Raw genomic sequence first — 27570 nt, 5'->3', positions numbered from 1 at the left:
ATGTCCGAATCATGTAAACATGTATCACAACTCATTGAAGTTTCTTATAGATGATGTGTTAATAAAGAGCAACAATTATAATATAGGTACCAATGACTTGCATTGGATTTGAGCCAAAAATGCAAAAAAACTTAGCATTTGAAACAGTGACCAGGTAAAGAAATTAACAAAGCATGATTGCTGTCATACCTTGTCCATTAACTGCTGACAGGGTAAGGAAAACAATATAATTTTGTAATTTGGATGAACTGTCCCTTTAAATGGGATTTACAATGAATCTGACAGTATTAGATAGTGTTAACATGTGTTACTTCTCTTTACTATATAAAAAAAATATCAACCATGTATGGATGTTTTCTGAGGAAATTGGGATAGCATTCATTGCACCCAAAACAATACAATCAAACATTCATATTGCCCTCTTTTTGGAATGCTAGTGAATCGTTAGACAAAAGCAGTAGTACTGTATTAATTCAAATGTAATTAAATCTGATTCAATTTAAATGTATTTAATCTACTTCAATTTCAGCAGGTGGGATACAGGCAGACAACTTTAATTAATGTAACACACGCATATATCTACTGTAACACAATGATGAAAAAAGTACTCAATTATCATACTTGCATTAAGCAGACCAGATGGCACAATTGTCTTGTTTTTTTTATTGACGGACAGCCAGGGGATGCACTCCAACACTCAGACATAATTTACAAATGCAGTATTTGCAGTGAGTCTGTAAGATCAGAGGCATTAGGGATGACAATGCGTTATATTGATAGACGCGTGAATTGGACCATATTGCTGTCCTGCCTGAAAATTCTGAAAAGTACTTTTGGGTGTCAGGAAAAATGTATGGAATAAAAGGTACGTTATTTTCTTTAGGAATGTAGTGTAGTGAAGGTAAAAGCTGTCAAAAATATAAATAGCAAACTACAGATACCTCCCAAAAAATGACTTAAGTAGTACCTTAAAGTATTTTTTACTTATTACCATTGCTGTAACAGAACTGAAATGATGACCTATCTGACCCGTTCACAAAAAAAAAAGGGCAGCATAAGAACATTATACATTACACTGAACATGTGCCGTCTACTGTACACTATGTGGATCTATTGATTGAGATTTAGTTTTCTGGCATCAAACATAATTTTTCAGTTAAGATACCAAAACGTGCTTAATTTTGGAAAATGCTAATTGAGTCAGAGATGAAAATGTGTTCATAGATGAGATTGATTTGAGGTATGAGGTTTTACTCAGTCATGATAAAAACATTGTTCACACATAGATTGTAGCCAATTGGATAAACATGCAAATGGTGTGGTTGATTACCACGTTACTATATTTAATATGATAATACTACTGATATATTAAAAGGTTGTACATCATTCATGTTCATTTTTTACGAAGCATTCTGAAAATGTATACCTTAAAACAAGTTAAAACCATGACCTACCCTTAAAACACGAGGGATCCATAAAAATGATGACATAGCAAATCAAATCAAATTGTATTTGTCACATGCGCCGAATACAACACTGTGAAATGCTTACTTACAAGCCCTTAACCAACAATGCTTTTAAACAATCGCACAATTAGTTATGGGATCGTAAAAAGACAGCCATCTCCTTTGGCGCCATTCTTTCCAGTATCATGTTTCATGAAGTCATGAAACCATGTTGTGAAATGTGATGCTTTTTATAAGATGGAGCAATGGGGGAGCCATGGGGGAGCCCGTGTTCTGTTGTGTCTGTCCGCTACATTGCAGTGGCACTGGGGTTTCTGGGGTCAAAAGTCATAATCTCCATGTGGATCAGACCTAACAGGAAAAGAGTCAATATTTTTTACATTTTACCACATGAACCACACATACAGTATTTTAGAATTAAATTTCCTAAAAGGGAAACTTTGCAGAAGTGTAAGTGTAGGGCTCTAAAAGCAGTGAATAATTCAGGATAAACCCCATCAACATGTACAACAAGGTAATCAGTCATAGGTAAGATATCACTCACTACTCCACTCTCCCACGTCAAGCTCCATGCTTTCAAAGGAGTCGTCATACGGTGGGGAGTCGGGTTCAGATTCTGGATCATGGAACTCAGAGAGGTAGGGGTGTGAGAGGCCCTCTTTAGCTGTCATCCTGGTGTCTGGGTCCAGCAGCAGTATGCTGTCCAGCAGATCCACCGCTGGACAGAGGTACACACAGGACATGAAGAGAGAGAGAGGTAGGCATTTAAGCAGTAAGGCCCAAGGGGGTGTGGTATATGACCAATATACCACGGCTAAGGGCTGTTCTAACATACGACGCAACACGGAGTGTCTGGATACAGGCCTTAGCCTGTTGGCCATATACCACAAACCCCCAATGTGCCTTCTTGCTATTTTAAACTGGTTACCAATGTAATTAGAGCAGTAAAAATAAATGTTTAGTCATACCCGTGGTATACGGTCTGATATACCACGGCTGTCAACCAATCAGCATTCAGGGCTCAAACGACCCAGTTTATATTAGGAAATAGAGCATGGAGTAGAGTCATCACAGCCCTCAACTGTTCTCTATACACAGCAGAAAAACATCACTGAAGAACTGGATATTCATAACCACCATGCAGAATGTTCCATTAGCAAAATAATGATAGATACTCACCATTTACATCCAAGGAGGGAAAGACTTCCTTAAAGTTTTTCTTCTTTTGGATAGGGAGACCCTGCACATATGAACGAGCCTGCAAGACAATACCAACAATGTTCAACTGTCAATCCCATACTGACCATAACTTGTGACTTCAACACCAAGCTACATTGAATCATTGCAAGCTGAATAGTTGCCATTAGACTGAGATGACAGTAGGCCTACATCTTTGCTCTGCATCTTCTGCAGCAGGGAGGACGGTGGTGTTCCTGTCACGTGGAGGATCTTCTTCAACTGGTCAATGCCTGAACAGGACGGTCAAGGAGGGGGTAGAGACACACAAAGGCAGACAGTGGAAACAGTTTCAAGCAAAATAGTTACAGCAATGATCAGTGAACAGTCTGATTGCATGATTGGTGTTGTACTTTGTGCAACTGCACAATGATAACTACACAATAACTCCATCAGCTAACTCCACCTGATAACTACATCAGATAACTACACGCTAACTACATCAGATAACCACAATATAACTACACCAGATAACTTCCTGATAACTACACCAGATAACTACACCAGATAACTACACCAGATAACTACATCAGATAACTACATCAGATAACTTCATGATAACTACACCAGATAACTTCTTGATAACTACATCAGATAACTACATAATAACTACACCAGATAACTGCATGATAGCTACACCAGATAACTTTCTGATAACTACACCAGATAACTTTCTGATAACTACACCAGATAACTTTCTGATAACTTTCTGATAACTACACCAGATAACTTTCTGATAACTTTCTGATAACTACACCAGATAACTTCATGATAACTACACCAGATAACTTCATGATAACTACACCAGATAACTGCATGATAACTACACCAGATAACTACACCAGATAACTGCATGATAACTACACCATATAACTTCATGATAACTACACCAGATAACGTCATGATATCTACACCAGATAACTTTATTATAACTACATGCTAACAACACCAGATAAGATACATCAGACAACTGAATGATAAGTACATCAGATAACTAAATGATAAGTACATCAGATAACTAGATGATAGGTACATCATTAATATACACTGGATGGGGTAAGGAATCTATGTGTTTGTGTTGATGTATAATGAGTGAGTTATACAGTGGAAGTGTCAGAGGGAACATTAGAGGATACTGTCTTTGCCTGGGAACAGAACCTGGCCTGTGATCATCTCAGCTAAGATGCAGCCTGCTGACCACAAGTCCACTGAGAGGGAGACAGACACACAGAATATATAACACATGAGATACCAATGAGCCAATAGTACAAGAGTAAGATAACCCTAGAAGTGTTTGCAATGCAAGGAAAGTGAAGCCCAAAATATATGAAATGGTTTTCATTGTGTGTTGGCGATAGGTCACCTGACTGGCTATAGTGCATCCAGTTGAAGATGACCTCTGGTGACCTGTACCAGCGTGTCACCACATAGCCCGTCATCTCACTCTCTGCATGTCTCGCTAGACCAAAGTCCAGGATCTGAGATAGAAAAAGAAAGCGAGGGAATGTGAAGGAAAAGTGAGGTAAAGGTTATTAAAAGAGAGGCTTATATTTAATCACAACAATCAAACAATATAGTGTAGTCTTTAAACACCCGTGTGGCATCTTTCTAAATCAAGTAAATGACATTTCTCTCACTGTCTGAAGGTTATAAAATGAAAAGTGCAGTACTATAAATACATGGACATGCAGGTTGTTTCCCAATTCTTATTTACCTTCAATTCACAGTTATCGTTCACGGCGAGGTTGCCAGGTTTTAGGTCCTAAAGAATAAAGCAAAGTATTGTAGGATGTTATACGATCTGGTCACTCAAATATACTTAGAAATGTGTTTCATGTATATCGATAAGAGCCTAATACAAACCCGATGGATGATCCCTGCAGAATGGATATACTAAGGGTAGAAAAATAAAAAAATATAATTTTTTTGATGAATCATTTTCACATTGGTAATAGCATTATTTAAAGGCCTGTGTATACACTTAATGAGTGGTACATCAGATGAGTGGTAGTAAACACCTTGAGGCCACATAGAAGCTGGTAGAAGAGGTAAACGATGACGCGATCAGTCAATCTCCTCCTCTTCATGATGTTACCGAGATCCTCAGCAACGAAGGGCATCACCATGTAACTGTGACATGAAGGAGAGAGAGGGGGGGGGCAGTAGCCAGATACAAACAGTATCACCATGTAACTGTGACATGAAGGAGAGAGAGAGAGGGGGGGGGGGGGGGCAGTAGCCAGATACAAACAGTATCACCATGTAACTTTGACATGAAGGAGAGAGGGGGGGGGGGGGGGGCAGTAGCCAGATACAAACAATATCACCATGTAACTGTGACATGAAGGAGAGAGGGGGGGGGGGGGGGCAGTAGCCAGATACAAACAGTATCACCATGTAACTTTGACATGAAGGAGAGAGGGAGGGGGGGGGGGCAGTAGCCAGGTACAAACAGTATCACCATGTAACTGTGACATGAAGGAGAGAGAGAGAGAGGGGGGGGCAGTAGCCAGATACAAACAGTATCACCATGTAACTTTGACATGAAGGAGAGAGGGAGGGGGGGGGGGGGCAGTAGCCAGATACAAACAATATCACCATGTAACTGTGACATGAAGGAGAGAGGGGGGGGGGGGGGCAGTAGCCAGATACAAACAGTATCACCATGTAACTGTGACATGAAGGAGAGAGAGAGAGGGGGGGGGGGGGGGCAGTAGCCAGATACAAACAGTATCACCATGTAACTTTGACATGAAGGAGAGAGGGAGGGGGGGGGGGGGGCAGTAGCCAGATACAAACAGTATCACCATGTAACTTTGACATGAAGGAGAGAGAGAGAGAGGGGGGGGGGGGGGCAGTAGCCAGATACAAACAATATCACCATGTAACTGTGACATGAAGGAGAGAGAGAGAGGGGGGGGGGGGGGGGGGGCAGTAGCCAGATACAAACAGTATCACCATGTAACTGTGACATGAAGGAGAGAGAGAGAGAGGGGGGGGGGGGGGGCAGTAGCCAGATACAAACAATATCACCATGTAACTGTGACATGAAGGAGAGAGAGAGAGAGAGGGGGGGGGGGGGGGGGCAGTAGCCAGATACAAACAATATCACCATGTAACTGTGACATGAAGGAGAGAGAGAGAGAGGGGGGGGGGGGGGGGGGGGCAGTAGCCAGATACAAACAGTATCACCATGTAACTGTGTCATGAAGGAGAGAGAGAGGGGGGGGGGGGGGGGGGGGGCAGTAGCCAGATACAAACAGTATCACCATGTAACTGTGTCATGAAGGAGAGAGAGAGGGGGGGGGGGGGGGGGGGGCAGTAGCCAGATACAAACAGTATCACCATGTAACTGTGACATGAAGGAGAGAGAGAGAGAGGGGGGGGGGGGGGGCAGTAGCCAGATACAAACAATATCACCATGTAACTGTGACATGAAGGAGAGAGAGAGAGAGAGGGGGGGGGGGGGGGGGGCAGTAGCCAGATACAAACAATATCACCATGTAACTGTGACATGAAGGAGAGAGAGAGAGAGAGGGGGGGGGGGGGGGGGGGCAGTAGCCAGATACAAACAGTATCACCATGTAACTTTGACATGAAGGAGAGAGAGGGGGGGGGGGGGGGCAGTAGCCAGATACAAACAGTATCACCATGTAACTTTGACATGAAGGAGAGAGAGAGAGAGGGGGGGGGGGGGGCAGGAGCCAGATACAAACAATATCACCATGTAACTGTGACATGAAGGAGAGAGGGGGGGGGGGGGGCAGTAGCCAGATACAAACAATATCACCATGTAACTGTGACATGAAGGAGAGAGAGAGAGGGGGGGGGGGGGGGCAGGAGCCAGATACAAACAATATCACCATGTAACTGTGACATGAAGGAGAGAGGGGGGGGGCAGTAGCCAGATACAAACAGTATCACCATGTAACTGTGACATGAAGGAGAGAGAGAGAGGGGGGGGGGGGGGGGCAGTAGCCAGATACAAACAGTATCACCATGTAACTTTGACATGAAGGAGAGAGGGGGGGGGGGGGGGGGGGGGGGCAGTAGCCAGATACAAACAGTATCACCATGTAACTGTGACATGAAGGAGAGAGAGAGAGAGGGGGGGGGGGGGGGATAGTAGCCAGATACAAACAGTATCACCATGTAACTTTGACATGAAGGAGAGAGTGAGGGGGGGGGGGGGGGGGGGCAGTAGCCAGATACAAACAATATCACCATGTAACTGTGACATGAAGGAGAGAGAGAGAGAGGGGGGGGGGGATAGTAGCCAGATACAAACAGTATCACCATGTAACTTTGACATGAAGGAGAGAGGGAGGGGGGGGGGGGGGGGGCAGTAGCCAGATACAAACAATATCACCATGTAACTGTGACATGAAGGAGAGAGAGAGAGAGGGGGGGGGGGGGGGGGGGCAGTAGCCAGATACAAACAGTATCACCATGTAACTTTGACATGAAGGAGAGAGGGGGGGGGGGGGGCAGTAGCCAGATACAAACAGTATCACCATGTAACTGTGACATGAAGGAGAGAGGGGCGGGGGGCAGTAGCCAGATACAAACATTATCACCATGTAACTTTGACATGAAGGAGAGAGGGAGGGGGGGGGGGGGGGGGGCAGTAGCCAGATACAAACAATATCACCATGTAACTGTGACATGAAGGAGAGAGAGAGAGGGGGGGGGGGGGGGGGCAGTAGCCAGATACAAACAGTATCACCATGTAACTTTGACATGAAGGAGAGAGGGAGGGGGGGGGGCAGTAGCCAGATACAAACAGTATCACCATGTAACTGTGACATGAAGGAGAGAGAGAGAGGGGGGGGGGGGGGCAGTAGCCAGATACAAACAGTATCACCATGTAACTTTGACATGAAGGAGAGAGGGAGGGGGGGGGGGGCAGTAGCCGGATACAAACAGTATCACCATGTAACTGTGACATGAAGGAGAGAGAGAGAGAGGGGGGGGGGGGGGGGGGGGGGCAGTAGCCAGATACAAACAGTATCACCATGTAACTTTGACATGAAGGAGAGAGGGAGGGAGGGGGGGGGGGGGGGGGCAGTAGCCAGATACAAACAGTATCACCATGTAACTGTGACATGAAGGAGAGAGAGGGGGGGGGGGGGGGCAGTAGCCAGATACAAACAGTATCACCATGTAACTGTGACATGAAGGAGAGGGGGGGGGGGGGGGGCAGTAGCCAGATACAAACAATATCACCATGTAACTGTGACATGAAGGAGAGAGAGAGAGAGGGGGGGGGGGGGGGCAGTAGCCAGATACAAACAGTATCACCATGTAACTGTGACATGAAGGAGAGAGAGGGGGGGGGGGGGGGCAGTAGCCAGATACAAACAGTATCACCATGTAACTGTGACATGAAGGAGAGAGGGGGGGGGGGGGCAGTAGCCAGATACAAACAATATCACCATGTAACTGTGACATGAAGGAGAGAGGGGCGGGGGGGGGCAGTAGCCAGATACAAACAGTATCACCATGTAACTGTGACATGAAGGAGAGAGGGGGCAGTAGCCAGATACAAACAGTATCACCATGTAACTGTGTCATGAAGGAGAGAGAGAGAGGGGGGGGGGGGGGGGGGGCAGTAGCCAGATACAAACAATATCACCATGTAACTGTGACATGAAGGAGAGAGAGAGAGGGGGGGGGGGGGGGCAGTAGCCAGATACAAACAGTATCATCATGTAACTCTGGCAGAGAATACAAGCAGGGAAATGGAATGATATAAAACACAACGTACTAATTCTACCACCTACAACTAAAAGTGCTGCAGGTGTATAATAACATGACAAAATAATGCAGGGTACATCATATACTGTGTCTCGTGGTAAGAATCCTAAACCAGACATCAAATCTATGTTTTTTCTCAGATATGAGAAGATATCACATACCCAAGCACAAACAAACATGAACAAACCTGCACGCCTGCAAGCACACACACACACATACACACAGATACAGACACACACAAACAGAAACAGAAAACACACACTATGAAACTAAAAGTCCAAGATACACTCTGAGCAGCCTGTCTCAACAAGCTGAGACAACTGGCAGAGGAATGCTATTCACAGCTCACTACTCACAATGTCTGGAATTTCTCCAGGGAGAAATCAGGTGTGAAGACATTAAGGAGGCAGATCACCTTTAGGAAACAACAGGGAGTAGGAGAGGAATGGAAGGTTTTATTCCCACGACAAGTGAGCACACGCACATTATACGTTGCAGTGAGACTTATTCATCGCCCGTAACAGAACAAGTGGGCCCGATGAACAGTTCTCTAGGAATATGTGCACTGTGAAGTGTTGAGTGAAAACACGGGCCCATAACGGCCGCTACTCCTTTCCCCTAAACATAAATAAACACATAGGAAAGAGGCAAAGCAATACAACTGGATGCTGAATAGTGTCCATTGGACTGTAAATTATTCAGATGTGAAGTACTGTAGAATGACAATTGCTGCATTGTAATGAAAAGCCTCTACATTTTTGAGTGACTGGAATCTCTGTCTAGGGGAGCGCATCTCAGATATCCCACTATAATAGAAGCTAACAAGTACTTACATTGTCATGCTGGATGTGCCGCAACAGTCGTAGTTCCCGGTAGGCCCGTTTAGCATGGATCAACGACTGAAATGGACGATAGAGCTTCTTAATGGCCACCTTCTCCTTGGTCTGCTGGTCAATAGCAGAACTAATAAATGAGACAAGGTCAGAAGTCAAAGTACATTAGTGCTGGATATAACAATTATGTCTCAGACTAGATAGACTGGTTTACTCTCAATAACAACAGACTGTGGGGGATATAGATAGAATGGTTTACTCTCAATAGCGAACAGACTGTGGGGGATATAGATAGAATGGTTCACTCTCAATAGCAACAGACTGTGGGGGATAGAGATAGAATGGTTTACTCTCAATAGCAACAGACAGTGGGGGATAGAGATAGAATGGTTTACTCTCAATAGCGAACAGACTGTGGGGGATATAGATAGAATGGTTTACTCTCAATAGCAACAGACTGTGGGGGATAGAGATAGAATGGTTCACTCTCAATAGCAACAGACTGTGGGGGATATAGATAGAATGGTTTACTCTCAATAGCAACAGACTGTGGGGGATATAGATAGAATGGTTTACTCTCAATAGCAACAGACTGTGGGGGATATAGATAGAATGGTTTACTCTCAATAGCAACAGACTGTGGGGATAGAGATAGAATGGTATACTCTCAATAGCAACAGACCAGGGGTGGATAGAGATAGAATGGTTTACTCTCAATAGCGAACAGACTGTGGGGGATATAGATAGAATGGTTTACTCTCAATAGCAACAGACTGTGGGGGATAGAGATAGAATGGTTTACTCTCAATAGCGAACAGACTGTGGGGGATATAGATAGAATGGTTTACTCTCAATAGCAACAGACTGTGGGGGATAGAGATAGAATGGTTTACTCTCAATAGCAACAGACTGTGGGGGATATAGATAGAATGGTTTACTCTCAATAGCAACAGACTGTGGGGGATAGAGATAGAATGGTATACTCTCAATAGCGAACAGACTGTGGGGGATATAGATAGAATGGTTTACTCTCAATAACAACAGACTGTGGGGGATAGAGATAGAATGGTTTACTCTCAATAGCGAACAGACTGTGGGGGATATAGATAGAATGGTTTACTCTCAATAGCAACAGACTGTGGGGGATAGAGATAGAATGGTTTACTCTCAATAGCAACAGACCAGGGGTGGATAGAGATAGAATGGTTTACTCTCAATAGCGAACAGACTGTGGGGGATATAGATAGAATGGTTCACTCTCAATAGCAACAGACTGTGGGGGATATAGATAGAATGGTTTACTCTCAATAGCAACAGACTGTGGGGGATATAGATAGAATGGTTTACTCTCAATAGCAACAGACTGTGGGGGATATAGATAGAATGGTTTACTCTCAATAGCAACAGACTGTGGGGGATATAGATAGAATGGTTCACTCTCAATAGCAACAGACTGTGGGGGATATAGATAGAATGGTTTACTCTCAATAACAACAGACTGTGGGGGATATAGATAGAATGGTTTACTCTCAATAGCAACAGACTGTGGGGGATATAGATAGAATGTTTTACTCTCAATAACAACAGACTGTGGGGGATATAGATAGAATGGTTTACTCTCAATAGCAACATACTGTGGGGGATAGAGATAGAATGGTTTACTCTCAATAGCAACAGACTGTGGGGGATATAGATAGAATGGTTCACTCTCAATAGCAACAGACTGTGGGGGATATAGATAGAATGGTTTACTCTCAATAGCAACAGACTGTGGGGGATATAGATAGAATGGTTTACTCTCAATAGCAACAGACTGTGGGGGATATAGATAGAATAGTTCACTCTCAATAACAACAGACTGTGGGGGATAGAGATAGAATGGTTTACTCTCAATAGCAACATACTGTGGGGGATAGAGATAGAATGGTTTACTCTCAATAGCAACAGACTGTGGGGGATATAGATAGAATGGTTCACTCTCAATAGCAACAGACAGTGGGGGATATAGGTAGAATGGTTCACTCTCAATAGCAACAGACTGTGGGGGATATAGATAGAATGGTTTACTCTCAATAGCAACAGACTGTGGGGGATAGAGATAGAATGGTTTACTCTCAATAGCAACAGACTGTGGGGGATATAGATAGAATGGTTCACTCTCAATAGCAACAGACTGTGGGGGATATAGATAGAATGGTTTACTCTCAATAACAACAGACTGTGGGGGATATAGATAGAATGGTTTACTCTCAATAGCAACAGACTGTGGGGGATAGAGATAGAATGGTTTACTCTCAATAGCAACAGACTGTGGGGGATATAGATAGAATGGTTCACTCTCAATAGCAACAGACTGTGGGGGATATAGATAGAATGGTTCACTCCAGTGAAGGCTGCTGAGGGGAGGACGGCTAATAATAATGGCTGGAACGGAGAAAATGGAATGGCATGTGTTTGATGTATTTGATACCATGCCACTAATTCCGCTCCAGCCTTTACCACGAGCCCATCCTCCCCAATTGAGGTGTCACCAACCTCCTGTGGTTTACTTTCAATACCAGGTCATCAAAGACTGCAAAATCTTGGATTGACTTTTATGTCAGAGTTTGACAAATTACTATCTGAAGTCCTACAAATAACATTTGATTTCAGACATTCCATATGACCTATATCTGGCAGAGGTAAAACTGGGTTTCAAGATTACGGGGCTTGCTCCAGGTTGGGAGAGCAAAATTCTTGTCTTATCTCGAAACCTGCTTCAACTTGCTTATTTGCTTGAGGAAATACAATAGTGCCTCTGTTAGCAATGACCAGTCTATTCAGTATTGAACAAATGCAACAAAAAAACTGTCAAAATACAATAATGTAGAGTTTTGGATTTTATTTCAATTAAATAAACAATTATAGGCTAAGGGAAAGTTGTTCCTTCCATTATTTTTTATTTTCTACATATTTTGCAATGACTGAGATTGAGAACAACTGTATTTATACAGAGGTATATTCTAAAGAATACAAACACATGCTGGTTTGGCGTGAAGTTATTCCTGCAAGGCCTCCCAATAATTACCCGTTCACCCAAAGGGTTTGTGCTATCCTTGGGATATCCCTACCCCCATTGAAGTTTACATTTTACATGGAGAAGGTAAGGGTTAAGAATATGGTTTGGTAAGGGATATGGTTAAGGTTAGGGTAGGGGTAAAGGTTAGGGTAAGGGTAAAGGTTACGGTTAGGGTTTAGGGTTTAGGGTAGTGATGTCCCAAGAATCCCAGAATGCACTGACCGTTCACAAAGTCAACTCACCATACTGTCCCGTAAGCACCTGAGCCAACAGCTTTCAGTGTGGTATATTGCTCCGGAACCTCCCATGTTGTTTTCTGTATTTCCAGTCTAAGGAAACCTTTCTTCACGGGCGATTCCATTTTGTCAATACAAAATGTCCCTTTAGTTCAAACCAGTGCGGTACCTATTGGAAATCTGTAATCGCTTTAAGATTTGGAAATGACAGGTAAGCAAAGGTAGCTGGGAGACGCCCACCCTGAGGGTGCGTTCGTAATTTCACTCTGGTTATCTACTACGATTTCAGAGCTCTAGTTTGAGTGTGCCAGAGTGCAGAATAACTTCTGAGTTTATGAATATGGCCGGTGTCAGTAAATGTAGGCAAAAAAAGCGTAATTCAATTATTGCCAGCAGCACAGTTACAGTCACCAACAGGCCGGATAACATGAAAACAGCCTAATCATCTCTGCTAGGGGGAGTAAAATGGTCAGAGTGAGGTGTTTTCTTATTTGTGTCTGGAAGTAGTTAGCATGCTAGCCAAGTTAGCCTTTTAGCTTGGTTGCTTGACTGCCGTTGTAAGGTCAGAACGCTCTGATCAACCCTACTCTAGGCCAGAGCGTCCAATGTGCGCTCTGAACACTTCGAGAACGCAATGCTCTGAATTTAGGAACAGACAATCTGACAATGCTCTGAATTTATGAATGCCCAGAGCGCAATCTGAGCACACTCTGGCACTCCAGATTGAATTTATAAACACACCACATCTTGTCCTTGTGTAAACAGTCACCTGTCAGAGGCTCTGTATACCTCCTCCTGCCTTTTTATTTATTTATTTTATTTTTATTTTACCTTTATTTAACCAGGTAGGCAAGTTGAGAACAAGTTCTCATTTACAATTGCGACCTGGCCAAGATAAAGCAAAGCAGTTCGACAGATACAACAACACAGAGTTACACATGGAGTAAAACAAACATACAGTCAATAATAAAGTATAAACAAGTCTATATACAATGTGAGCAAATGAGGTGAGAAGGGAGGTAAAGGCAAAAAAGGCCTTGGTGGCAAGGTAAATACAATATAGCAAGTAAAACACTGGAATGGTAGTTTTGCAATGGAAGAATGTGCAAAGTAGAAATAAAAATAATGGGGTGCAAAGGAGCAAAATAAATAAATAAATTAAATACAGTTGGGAAAGAGGTAGTTGATAGGGCTAAATTATAGGTGGGCTATGTACAGGTGCAGTAATCTGCCTTGAATCATCAACATTAACTAATCTCTGATTACCCATACTTTTAAAGCAACACTAAGTAAAACAATTTGGGGGGGTAAAACAATGGAGGAATCTCTTTTAAGCATTTCAACAGTGCTCATTCGTGATACTCACAAACATCACATCTATAGGCTTTAAAACTTCTTATGGCTGGGATCGATATGACAGCAGCCAGTGAAAGTGCAGGGCGCCAAATTCAAAACAACAGAAATCTCATAATTAAGATTCCTCAAACATAGAAGTATTTCACACCATTTTAAAGATATACTTCTTGTTAATCCCAACACAGTGTCCGATTTCAAATAGGCTTTACAGCGAAAGCACCACAAACGATTATGTTCGGTCAGAGCCAAGTCACAGAAAAACACATTTTAATAGCCAAAGAGAGGAGTCAGAAATAGAGATAAAATTAATCACTAACCTTTGATGATCGTCATCAGATGACACTGATAGGACTTCATGTTACACAATACATGTATGATTTGTTCGATAAAGTTCATATTTATATAAAAAAATCTCAGTATACATTGGAGCGTTATGTTCAGTAGTTCCAAAAACATCCGGTGATTTTGCAGAGAGCCACATCAATTTACAGAAATACTCATGATAAATGTTGATGAAAATACAAGTGTTATGCATGGAATTTAGATACACTTCCAATTAATGCAACCGCTGTGTCAGATTTCAAAAAAGCTTTACGGAAAAAGCACACCATGCAATAATCTGAGTACGGCGCTCAGAGACCAAACAAGACCAAACAAGCCAAAAAGATATCCACCATATTGTGCAGTCAGAAATAACATTATAAATATTAACTTACCTTTGATGATCTTCATCAGAATGCACTCCCAGGAATCCCCGTTCTACAATAAATGTTTGTTTTGTTCAATAATGTCCATCATTTATGTCCAAATAGATACTTTTGTTAGCGCGTTTTGTAAACAAATCCAAACTCACGAAGCACGTTCACTAGGAGCAGACGAAATGTCAAAAAGTTCCGTTACAGTCTGTAAAAACGATGTATAGAATCAATCTTTAGGATGTTTTTAACATAAATCTTCAGTAATGTTCCAACCGGAGAATTCCTTTGTCTTCAGAAATGCAATGGAACTCGAGTTACCTCTCACGCGAACGAGCGTCACGAGCTTGTGGCAATCTGCCAGACCACTGACTCAAAGAGCCCTTATGAGCCCCTCCTTTACAGTAGAAGCATCAAACAAGGTTCTAAAGACTGTTGACATCTAGTGGAAGCCTTAGGAAGTGCAACATGACCAGTATCCCACTGTATCGTCAATAGGGAATGAGTTGAAAAATGACCAACCTCAAATTTTCCACTTCCTGGTGGATTTTTTCTCAGGTTTTTGCCTGCCATATGAGTTCTGTTATACTCACAGACATCATTCAAACAGTTTTAGAAACTTCTGAGTGTTTTCTATCCAAATATAATATAATATCCAAATATAATGTAATAATATGCATATATTAGCAACTGGGACTGAGTAGCAGGCAGTTTACTCTGGGCACCTCTGGGCACCTTATTCAGCCAAGCTACTCAATACTGCCCCCAGCCATAAGAAGTTATTCATGTTCCTCTCTTTTTGTAGCACCAGTCTAAATGCTACCAAAGGCTGCCAAATTCCTCTTGCTCTTCTGTTCAATCAGATGTGTAAGAAAAAGGTTTGTGTTTGTGTGTGAGATCAGGTATGAAGGCTTCTTGTATCTGGTAAAAGCTCTGTCATGCACAGATTGCACACTTATTAAGGTCACACAGATGACAGTTACAGCTTTTTGATTGGTCCGTGGTTGGTTGTACAGAAAGCTAATGACATTACAAGTATGTATTGAGTAATGCAACTCAAAGGCTACTGTAAAATCCATACTGTACAGTTCAAGCCCTGAATACTGATTGGCCGAAAGCCATCTTTTTTTCTTCCTTTCTTTAAATAGGCAAGTCAGTTAAGAACAAATTCTTATTTTCATTGACAGCTTAGGAACAGTGGGTTAACTGCCTTGTTCAGAACAACAGATTCTTACCTTGTCAGCTCGGGGATTTGATCTTGTAACCTTTCAGTTACTAGTCAAACGCCCTAACCACTAGGCTACCTGCTGCTCCATATCAGACAGTATACCATGGGTATGGCAAAACAGTTATTTTTACTGCTCTAATTATGTTGGTAACCAGTTTATAATAGCAATAAGGCTTCACAGGATTTGTGGTATATCACCAATATACCACGACTAAGGGCTGTGTTCAGGCACGCTGTGGTGTGTCGTGCTTAAATAACAGCCCTTAGCCGTGGTATATTGGCCATATACCACACCCCTTCAGGCCTTTATTGCTATTGTAAGACATTTGTCTGAGCTCATTAAATGATTTACTATGGGACTTCTAACATGAACATTTGTGGAATATGGGCATCCCATGGACACTCCTGGCAGCAAAACAAATATAACAAGTTATTTATTCAAAGCCAGCCCAGATTTTCTCATCTGAATGTTCAGACTGAATTGACCAGCAGCCGGAGTGAGGGAGACACTTACTGGTCATAAAGAATACTGCTGGTACTGTCAAATAGACCTTATTGGTCATAAAGAATACTGCTGGACACTGTCAAATAGACCTTATTGGTCATAAAGAATACTGCTGGACACTGTCAAATAGACCTTATTGGTCATAAAGAATACTGCTGAAAACTGTCAAATAGACCTTATTGGTCATAAAGAATAGTGCTGGACACAGTTAAATAGACCTTATTGGTCATAAAGCATACTGCTGGACACTGTTAAATAGACCTTATTAGCGTAAAGCCTACTGTAGATGGACGGACTACAAGTGCCGGCATTTCTGAGACCGTTGCATTATTAGTCCCTGTAATATGATTATCTGAAAAGTAGTTTAACAAGTTGCAGAAGCTAACCTATTCAAAAAGTTCCTGGTAGCCGTTCTAGCAAAGGTGGGATTGCAACGTGTTCATACGGGCAAAATAATCCCTTTCCAAACATCCATATTTGGACATACAACAACAACAGAACACAATCCACATTTAATTTAACTAGGTAAGTTAGTTAAGAACAATTTCATATTTACAATGACAGCCTACCGGGGAACAGCGGCAGAATGACAGATGTTTTACTTTGTCAGCTTGAGGATTAAATCCAGCAACCTTGTGGTTACTGGCCCAACGCCATAACCACTAGGCTACCTGCACCCCAAAGGTAGACACATAGGTAGACGAAAATGGCTCATACACAATACAGAATGAAAGTCATGCTATACAATTATTAGTGGTAATCCAATCTGTTGTTTGTATAAATGTGCTTACAGTCCCATTGGCAACCACCAGAGGAGGCTCATCTAACATAGGCCAACATCACAGAAATGCTGAGAGAGAATGATGTGATGTCATCCATTAATTGCCTCGTGTTACCACCTGGAACTGTGAATTCATACCGTTCTTTGTTGTTGATAATTAAATATGTCTGTGGTGGTGACAATTACTAATATTCTGGGCAGGGTATATAGCCTATTGGGAATCTGATAACCACTAAATAATTAAAAGTATGGAAAAAAATATGAATCATTTTTATTTATTTATTATGATTTAGCATGGAAGCTATTTGTAAAAAAATTGACAAAACGTAGGCCTATGTCATACATTTACTGCGTTATCAAACCATAAAAACAGAAGATGCCCACTTGTTATGCCTAAAAATAATTCTGCCACTCAGCTAGAGCTTGTTCGTTGTGGTAACTGTTCCTCTGAACTCCTCGTGCGCACAGCCCGGCAGATGGTCAGCTGTGGGGATGCTTAAAGACACAACGAATGTACCCACATAACAACGGACAAAGTACTGCCAGGTAAAGAATAGGAAGGGGCACCTGAGTAAAACAAACGCACGCTCTTGGATTAAGTGGAGGTAGCGGTCCTCCTTTTGGACCGAACAGACACGTTTTTTTCGCTATTTAAGGTAAGAATACAGTTTGATAAGAGTGTATTTAAAAAAAAAACATTCCTAGAAAAGTTGTCTGAAGTGCCTAATAAATTTAATAGTGAAGAAACAAACTTGACAATTCAGACTACTTAACACATTTGAATGAAACTGCACTAGAATGGTTGTGCAGCTAGCTGGTGGTTACATATCTAACCGATTTCCACATTCAGATAGGAAGGTAGCATGATTTGTTATAGCAGTAGCGTTGCCAGAAATTCGTTGGTGGGTGGGACTGCAGAAATTTGGGTAAAGAAACATGATTTTGCCATGGTGCAAAGAGAAAAATGTGCAGTTCAATAGTTTATCTCATACTATTCTACACATTTTGCCATGAGGCTTAGAGAAATGATGAATTTAAGCTACAATATAGGTGTGTTGACTGTGATAAAGACACTGGATCATGAGCTGTCTTGTTTGCTAAATGAACATCTGAAGTAGGCAGTGCCATGGTGTATACAGCAATAGAAGCACAGTGACATATGCCTCAATGTGGTCATATTGGTGGCTTATTGGGGGTGTGACTTTCTTAGTTATTTTGGCCACCCTTCCCATGAGAATCAATGCCATTCCAATTCACTGCTTGCTATGAACTTTCTTGATGCAGGGATTGATCGAAACCCACACATTTGGGCTCCACTGTCACCTGTTATACAGTACCGGATGTGTTGTGTGTTTCAAATGCCATTTTCACCTGCTGTCACAATCTCTTGGGGACAAACAGTCAACCTTTTCCTACTGTCTAAAGCTGTCAGTTTGGAAATCAGTGGTGAGTATTGCAACCTAGGACAGATGATTTTTATGCCATTCAGCAATCCGCGATGCCGTTCTGTGAGCTTGTGTGGCCTACCACTTCACATTTGAGCTGTTGTTGTTCCTGACTTGTTGGAAAGGTGGCATCCTAAGACGGTGCCACATTGAAAGTCACTGAGTTCTTCAGTAAGGCCATTCTACTGCCAATGTTTGTCTATGGAGATTTCATGGCCTTGTGCTCGATTTTATACACCTGTCAGCAAAGGGTGTGGCTGAAATAACCGAATCCACTAATTTGACGGGGTGTCCACATACTTTTGCATATAGTGTATACTCTAGCCCAAACCCTTACACTTAAGCCTTATCCTAATGCTAAACTTAGCCCTTACCCTAAACCATGTGGAACACCATTTGGGTCTTTGCTTGTTAAAAAAGATACAAGTCAAATAACACTATTTGACACGTCAAATAAGCTTGTTGACCGATCAGGATCTGCATATGACTGCACGTCTCAGAATAATTTAACATGTTCATACATTTTGTACGAGGACACACGGTCTGTGAATGTATTGTAATGTTTTTTTAAATTGTATAAACTGCCTTAATTTTGCTGGACCCCAGGAAGTCAGTTCCCAATAATGGAAATCCATAATATATACAAATACATAGTAAATACACATTGATTACACTATCACTCATATTTCTTATGTCACAGAGATTCACTGATACATATGCTATGATGCTGGAAAAGTTGCCTTGTGTACCTGCCGCTGCTGCATAAGGCAAGCAGTGGACAGTGCTGGTCAGAAAAAAGCTAGCTAGCTGATGGATGCAAAAAAAAATCCCCCTAAACATAGCAAAACGACATCGTCTGTTTCAGAGGTGGAAAAAGTACACAATTGTCATACTAAGGTAAAGATACCTTCATAGAAAATTACTCAAGTAAAAGTGAAAGTCACCCAGTAAAACACTACTTGAGTAAAAGTCCAGAAGTATTTGGTTTTAAAAAAGTATATGTAATTGCTAAAATATCCTTAAGTATCAAAGTAAAAGTATAAATCATTTCAAATGTTTTATATTAAGCAAACCAGACATGTAACGATCCTCTTCCTGTGAATGACTGGACCAAGGCGCAGCGTGAGACGTGTTCATGATATTTATTTAAATCAGAACACTAGAACAAAAAACAACAAAGAGGAAAACAAACAGTTATGTAAGGAAACTAACAATACAGAAAACAACTACCCAAAAAACCCATGTGGGAAAGAGTCACCCTCCTGTCCGGAGCTGCCGGAGTCGCCCTCCTGTCCGGAGCTGCCGGAGTCGCCTCCTGTCCGGAGCTGCCAGAGTCGCCCTCCTGTCCGGAGCTGCCAGAGTCGCCCTCCTGTCCGGGGCCCGCTGCTACCTAAGTATGGTTCCCAATCAGAGACAACAATAGACAGTTGCCCCTGACTGAGAACCATACCTGGCCAAAAACAAAGAAATACAAAAACATAGAAAAAAGAACATAGAATGTCCACCCTAGTCACACCCTGGCCTAACCAAAATAGAGAATAAAAGCCTCTCTATTGCCAGGGCGTGACAAGACGGCACAATTTTATTTTTATTTACAGATAGCCAAGGGTGTACTCCAACACTCAGACATAATTTAAAAATGAAAAATGTGTGTTTAGTGAGCTCGCCAGATCAGACTGGATGGCCAGGGATCTTCTCTTGGTAAGTGCATAAATTGGACAATTGTCCTGCCCTGCTAGGCATTCAAAATGTAACGAGTACTTTAGGGTGTCAGGGTAAATGTATGGAGTACAAAGTACATCATTTTCTTTAGGAATGTAGTGTAGTAAAAGTTGTAAAAAAATATGAATATTAAAGTAAAGAACAGATACCCCAAAAATGATTTCAGTAGTACTTTAAAGTATTTTTACTTAAGTACTTTACACCACTGATTTTGCTAACTACAGTGCCTTCAGAAAGTATTCACACCTCTTAACTTTTTCCACATTTTGTTGTGTTACAGCCTGAATTTAAAATTGATTAAATGGCGATATGTTTTTTTTTGTGACTTGCCTACACCCAATAGTAGTGATGCACCGATATTACATTTTTGGCCGATACCGATATCCGATATTTTCGTTTCCCAAAAAAACCTGATACCGAAAACCGATATTTAAAATTTTAGCAGCCTTTTAAGCATTCTATACAGTTAAATAGTAAACACACACACACATGGACGCAGTGGTCTAAGGCACTGCATTTCAGTGCAAGAGGCGTCAGTACAGTCCCTGTTTCAAATCCAGGCTCTATCACATCCGGCTGTGATTTGGAGTCCCATAGGGCGGTGCACAATTGGCCCAGGGTCGTCCGGGTTTGGCCTGGGTAGGCCGTCATTGTAAATCAGAATTTGTTATTAAGTGACTTGCCTAGTTAAATAACGGTTACACACACTATCACTCGTTTTTCACGTCACAACGATTAATCGATAAGTATGCTATGATGCTGGTAAAGTTGTCTCGCGCACCTACAGTGCTGGTCATAAAAAAAAGCTAGCTAGCTCACGGATGCAAACAAATGTTCTTCCCTAAAAACAGAGCAAAACAACTTTATCTGTTTCAGTAGCTATAGTTATCTAAAATTACCCTAATTTATAAGACAGTTCTTATTTTATTAATGGTCAGACCCATCTATGTGAAGCTAGCCACAATAAGGATTAGCCACAATAATGGACTTTGTGGTTAGCCTTCAAAATAAAAGTGTGGCATAATTCTACTATTTGTATTAATTTGCATCACTGTCAATGACAGTTTTATTTTGAAGGCTGGCTACTTATAGCATTAGCCTTGGTCAACATTAGCCTTGGTTAAGTAGGTGGCTAGCTATTTATTTTCATGAACTGAAGTTCAATTTCAATAGGCAAACAAAAAGAAGTGGCAACCTAGCTAATACTTACTCACAAGGATTCCTAAATCATTGCTAAGAATAATGAAAAGGACTGCAGTTTCTACTGGTCATTGTTTTCAGTCTGGTTGTATTGGTGCTAGCTAGGTACCAAGCTAAAGCTAGCTACCCCAGAAGTTGCAATCGAACAAATGATGCTTTATTACCAATGGTAATGGTGGTATTGTAAACACATCGTTCGTGGCCGGTGTTTGCTTGTTTGCAGACTTTTTTGTACAGCTTTGACAGTGCTACTGTATTCTTTTTGACACGCAAAGACCCAAACGGCATTCCATATTTCCAAATGTCGTGAAGCTAATAGCATTGACACATTACTTTGTAACTCCTGTAGGGCAACATCTGATAAATAGCACACTTGGTAGTGTGTACTGGTGCTCAACCAGTCGGCGAAAGCCAACACCACCCACGACAGAGAATGGCTGATTGTTATGGGCAATGAATATCATTATCTTGGCTTTAATGGTTTCAACTTTGAGTTGTCTTACTGAAATGTTGTTACTCTTTCAAATGACTGCTCGACGTGTTGACTGCTTGATCCACACAGCAGACATTGTGGGCTAGTTTAGGAATGATGTGTTGCATGTATAGTACCTACGTTATATAAGTATGCACGTCAGCTTTGACATTGGCGTTAAACTAGACATCCCGATTTGTTCACCGGTATGTCGTGCATCCCTACCCAATACCCCATAATGTCAAAGTGGAATAATGTTTTTCGAAATTTTTACAAATTAATAAAATATGAAAACTGTAAAGTATTCAAACCCTTTGTTGTGGCAAGTGTATATAAGTTCAGGAGTGATAATTTGCTTAACAAATCACATAATAAGTTGCATGAACTCACTCTGTGAGCAATAATAATGTTTAATATGATTTTTGAAGGACTTCCTCATCTCTGTACCCACACATACAATTATCTGTAAGGTCCCTTAGTCGAGCAGTGAATTTCAAACACAGATTCAACCACAAAGACCAGGGATGTTTTCCAATGCCTCACAAAGAAGGGCACCTGTTGGTAAATGGGTTAAAAAAAGCAGACATTGAATATCCCGTTCAGCATGGTGAAGTGATTAATTACACTTCGGATGGTGTATCAATTCCCCCAGTCACTACAAAGAGACAGGCGTCCTTCCTAACTCAGTTGCCGGAGAGGAAGGAAACCACTCAGGGATTTCACCATGAAGCCAATTGTGACTTTAAAACAGTTACCGGGTTTAATGGCTGTGATAGGAGAAAACTGAGAATGGATCAACAACATTGGAATTACTCCACAATACTAACCTACTAGACAGAGTGAAAAGAAGGAAGCCTGTACAGAATACAAATATTCCAAAACATGCATCCTGTTTGCAACAAGACACTAAAATAATACTGCAGAAAATGTGACAAAACAATTAACTTTTTGGCCTGAGTACCAAATGTTATGTTTGGTGTAAATCCAATACAACACATTACTGAGTACCACTCTCCATATTCTCAAGAATAGTGGTGGCTGCAGTATGTTATGGGTATGCTTGTAATTGTTACTGAGGAGTTTTTCAGGATAAAAAAGAAACCTAGGTTAAAACTTGGTTCAGTCTGCTTTTCAACAGACACTGGGAGATTATTTCACTTTTCAGCAGGACAATAATCTAAAACAGTTTTTACTTAAATCTGCTTGATAATCTTTGGTAAGACCTGAAAATAGTTGCTTAGCAATGATCAACAACCAATTTGACAAAGCTTGAAGAATTTAGCAAAGAACAATGAGCATTTGTTGCACAATCCAGTTGTGGAAATGTCAAGCCCGTGGGTAACTGATGAAAGGAGTCAGGCGCAGGAGAGCTGAGTTGCGTGGACAAGGTATTTAATACAAGAAAAACACCAGTATAAACACAATACTATGGTGCTGGAAAAATACCCGTAGCATGAAATAAACGGGTTTAATAACAAAACCCGGTAACAAAATATACCAGCCGTCAGATACAGCCTTACAATAAAACAAACATGGGGGAAACCATCATGAACATGTAATGGGGGAATTGAAACCAGGAGTGTAAAAATCAAAGACAAAACAAATGGAAAATGAAAAGTGGATCGGTGATGGCTAGAAGGTCGGTGATGGCTAGAAGGCCGGTGACGTCGACCGCCGAGGGACCGACTCCGGCGGAAATCGTGACAGGAAAGCTCTTAGAGACATGTAATCACTGCCAAAGGTGATTCTACAAAGTATTGACTGAGGGGTGTGAATTCTAAGTGACCCCAAATTAGCTAACACAACATGCCATTGGAAAACAGGAGTGATGGTTGCTGATAATGGGCCTCTGTACGCCTATGTTGATATTCCATCAAATATGCGGTTTCCAACTATTATAGTCATTTACAACATTAACAATGTCTACACTGTATTTCTGATCAATTTAATGTTATTTTAATGGACAAAACATTTCTTAGTTACCCCGGCAGTGTATGTAAATGAGTCCGTATTTCATTTTCAGTACATTTGCTAAAATGTCTAAAAACATGTTTTCACTTCGTCATTATGGTGTAGATGGGTAAGAACAAATTACAATTAAATCAATTTGAATTCCACTTTGTAACACAACAAAATCTGGAGAAAGTCAAGGGGTCTGAATCATTTCTGAAGGCACAGTATCTAGCTAGGTGTCATAATCTAAAATAACCCTAATTTATAAGACAGTTTTTGTATTTGGGTGATGATGGTTGGACCCGGGCCAGTCAACCCACACTAGTGACAACAGGGCTAGGTAGCTGGCTAGCTTTTTTAGTTATCTATACTGAACAAAAATAGAAATGCAACATGCAACAATTTCAAAGATTTTACTGAGTTACAGTTCATATGGGGACATCAGTCAATTTAAATAAATTCATTAGACTGTAATCTATGTTACAAAACTTCAGATTTTAGTGGCCTTTTATTGCCCCCAGCACAAGGTGCCCCTGTGTAATGTTCATGCTGTTTAATCAGCTTTTTGATATGCCACACCTGTCAGATGGATGGTTCATTGCACAAAATTTTAGAGAAATAAGCTTTTTGTTCATATGGAATATATCTGGGGTCATTTATTTCAGCTCATGAAACATGGGACAAACATGTTGCGTTCATATTTTTGTTGAATGTAGCTAGCTATCTAGTTATTTTCATGAACTGAAGTTCTATTTCAATAGGAGAACAACAAGTTGGTGCCTTGTCATATTCCTAAATTATTGCTAAGAATATTTACAATTATTGCAGTTTCTGGTCATTGTTCTCAGGCTGGTTGAATTTGTACTAGTTAGGTACCAAGCTAAAGCTAGCTATCTAGCTACCCCAGAAGTTGCTAAAAACATTTGTGAGTGACTTTGTCATACTGCAAACCGAAGTCAACTTAGTAAGGAGAAAACCAACCTCCTGTTTCAAAACTGTTATCAATGTTGACAAAATGCTTGACTACTATTCTGTACTTTGACTAGCTAGGATTAATCAGGTGCAACTGCTTGGGATATGGCTGGCTGGCAGAAGAAACAGGATCACCATCCTTTCTCCCCAGCCTGTAGTCTGGTTGTATGTCATGGAGAATGTTGGACTACCAAGCTAACATTTTTGATTTTGCTCGTTTGATCCTGATCTTATTTCAAATGCTCACACAGACGTTTTGTCATTCGGTCGAACAAATAATGGTTTATTACCAACGCGGTACTGTAAACACATCGTGGCCGGTGTGTGCTTGTTTACAGATTTTTTTGCTACTGACCTTAGTGGTGGCGCTTGGCTTACTCATACAATTTCAGAGCACACGACATTCAAACTAAAAGCTTATTTGACACAAGCGGTGTTAAATTAAACCTAGCCCTAACCCATACTTAACTCCTATCCTAACCCATATTATGAACCCAACCCTAACCTTAACAGGCAGTTTTTTATCAACAGATAGTTTGCTGATAGTATGGCCATCTGTCGATCATCTATATGGGACCATCCAAATAAAGTGTTTAAAAAAGATGTGTGTGTGTATATATATATATATGTATATGTATGTATGTATGTATGTATGTATGTGTATATATATATATATATATATATATATATAATTAACCATCATTTTTTAACCTAGCCCAGTGACATCACTAGCAGAAGACTATAGTAAAATGGCCATGAGCATGACCTTCGACCTCTTACACACTCTTTCACTTGTTTTACTGTTCAAAACCCAGACAGACATTCTTGAATAGCAGGCCATCTGCTAGTCCAAGTGCACGATATCTCATTACCCTCAGATCACTGTGTAAAAGTGTGGATTGATGTGATTGGTTGGCAAGGGGGAACAGAGTCTCATTTGCCTCTGTTTTTTTTACCCCCTTTTTCATCATATCCAAGTGATGGTTACAGTCTTGTCCCATCGCTGCAACTCCCATACGGACTTGGGAGAGGTGAAGGTCGAGTGCCGTGCGTCCTCCGAAACACAACCCAACCGACTGCTTCTTGACACAATGCACGCTTAACTCAGAAGCCAGTCGCACCAATGTGTCAGAGGAAACACTGTACACCAGGCAACCGTGGTAGCTTGTATGCGCCCAGCCGCCGCTAGAGTGCGATGGGACAAGGACATTCCGGCCGGCCAAACCCTCAATAACTCAGACAATGCTGGGCCAATTGTGTGTCGCCTCATGGTTCTCCCAGTCACGGCTGGCTGCGACACAACCCAGTATCGAACCAGGATCTGTAGTAACGCAGCTAGCACTGCGATGCAGTGCCTTAGTCCACTACACCACTCAGGAGGCCCTGGTAAAAGGCTTTATCATTTGTGTGGGTGGCTTCCACTCAGGCCATCTTTGCTTCCTCTAAAAACCCTGCCATCTGATTGGTTGAGAATTGCGGGCTCACTTTCCTTGGCTGGCAATGGGCACCACCTGGGATAAGTCTCCGATTTGGATTGCTGTGTGCTTTTGATCATGTCTTCGAAACTGTCTGCCTATTTAGTCCATAGGCCTACGTCAAGTTTGCAGGTAACAGGGATGAAAACATCTAATGCTGTATGCACTTGGACCTCCCAAGCAGACTGCAGGCACTGGGACCTCTCAAACAGACTGCAGGCTCTGGGACCTCTCAAACAGACTGCAGGCTCTGGGACCTTTCAGGCAGACTGCAGGCTCTGGGACCTTTCAGGCACACTGCATGCTCTGGGACCTTTCAGGCACACTGCATGCACTGGGACCTTTCAGGCACACTGCATGCACTGGGACCTTTCAGGCAGATGAAATTAAACACTTCAACAACAGTTCCTATATCATTCTTGCTTTGTGACTGATGCTTCTGTAAAAAGCTATTTTTACAAGCAATAGAAGGGTGGCTGTGATCTACAGGCTACACAGAGAGGGTGTTTTGATTGATAACAGTCACATGTTACGGATGTAGGCTAACCCCTTTGATTTTATCAACATGAGAACAAGCAGACAGAGGAGAGATTTTTGTCGGCCCTTTTGAAATAGGAGTAGGGGGTTACCCAGAGTGACTGTTGCAAACAAGTATGTCCTGAGATCATAAAAAGTAGCTGTTCACATGTAACATGACCATTAATGGTGCTTTTGACATTTTTTTTTGGCCCTGCCCAACTGGTCTAGCCATTCCTCCTCATCCTCTTCAGACTCGTTGTGTAGACTTGTATGCTAGGCCCCAGAGACACAGGGGATTGACATCTTGGATTGGTGGAGATCCAAGCCACAGTACAAGTGTAGCATTGCACAGGGGATTGACACTTGTCTTCCTCTGTATCAGCAGTAGATGTATCTAAAGTAATTATTCTCACAGTGGAACAAACACTAGCGCAGCCCTAGATGACGGAGACGTGGCAATAGAAAGAGAGAGGGTCAAAGAACTCCAAGCATATCTAGACAGAATAGCACATCTTCTACTTCAAGAAAGATTAGTTGGGGAGAAGATGGGCAACTTGATATTTGGGGGATGGATGGCAGATCTGAGAGGTTGGTGATTGGAAGGAGGTATTTGGGGCTTCCACCCCATCAGTCACTCTAGCAGCAGCAGCTGCTCTGGTCT

General features: G+C 41.7%; 2 protein-coding genes across 4 annotated transcripts in view; one reads left to right on the top strand and one right to left on the bottom strand.

Annotated features, from left to right (window-relative positions):
* Nucleotides 1-646: 646 nt before the first annotated feature.
* LOC110532753 (mitogen-activated protein kinase 14A) lies at nt 647-13289 on the bottom strand. Of its 2 annotated transcripts, XM_021616877.3 has the most exons (12): nt 12593-13289; nt 9293-9422; nt 8816-8874; nt 4721-4832; nt 4566-4595; nt 4417-4464; nt 4066-4180; nt 3839-3910; nt 2856-2935; nt 2646-2724; nt 2011-2184; nt 647-1817 (listed from the first exon to the last, which is right to left on the bottom strand). In XM_021616877.3, the coding sequence occupies exons 1-12, from the start codon at nt 12709-12711 to the stop codon at nt 1756-1758; spliced, it is 1080 nt and encodes a 359-aa protein (XP_021472552.1). In that variant the 5' UTR covers nt 12712-13289; the 3' UTR covers nt 647-1755. The 2 variants fall into 2 exon arrangements, with proteins under 2 accessions (XP_021472552.1, XP_090041447.1); XM_090185321.1 differs by lacking the exon at nt 3839-3910 and having other exon boundaries at nt 12593-12881.
* Nucleotides 13290-17243: 3954 nt separating this feature from the next.
* LOC110532751 (plexin-B1) overlaps nt 17244-27570 on the top strand; it is an 83287-nt gene continuing 72960 nt past the window's right edge. The window contains exon 1 of one of the 2 annotated variants that reach the window (XM_036988824.2): nt 17244-17807. The gene's annotated coding sequence lies outside the window, so the exon portion shown is untranslated. The remainder of the gene's footprint in view (nt 17808-27570) is intronic. The other variant, XM_036988825.2, reaches the window with a different exon arrangement.

Source organism: Oncorhynchus mykiss, chromosome 9, assembly GCF_057628025.1.
Source record: "Oncorhynchus mykiss isolate SJ-2025 chromosome 9, ASM5762802v1, whole genome shotgun sequence".
Lineage (NCBI taxonomy): Eukaryota > Metazoa > Chordata > Actinopteri > Salmoniformes > Salmonidae > Oncorhynchus > Oncorhynchus mykiss.
The sequence above is the reverse complement of the archived record's forward strand: the minus strand, read 5'-3'. Positions and strand labels throughout refer to the sequence as shown.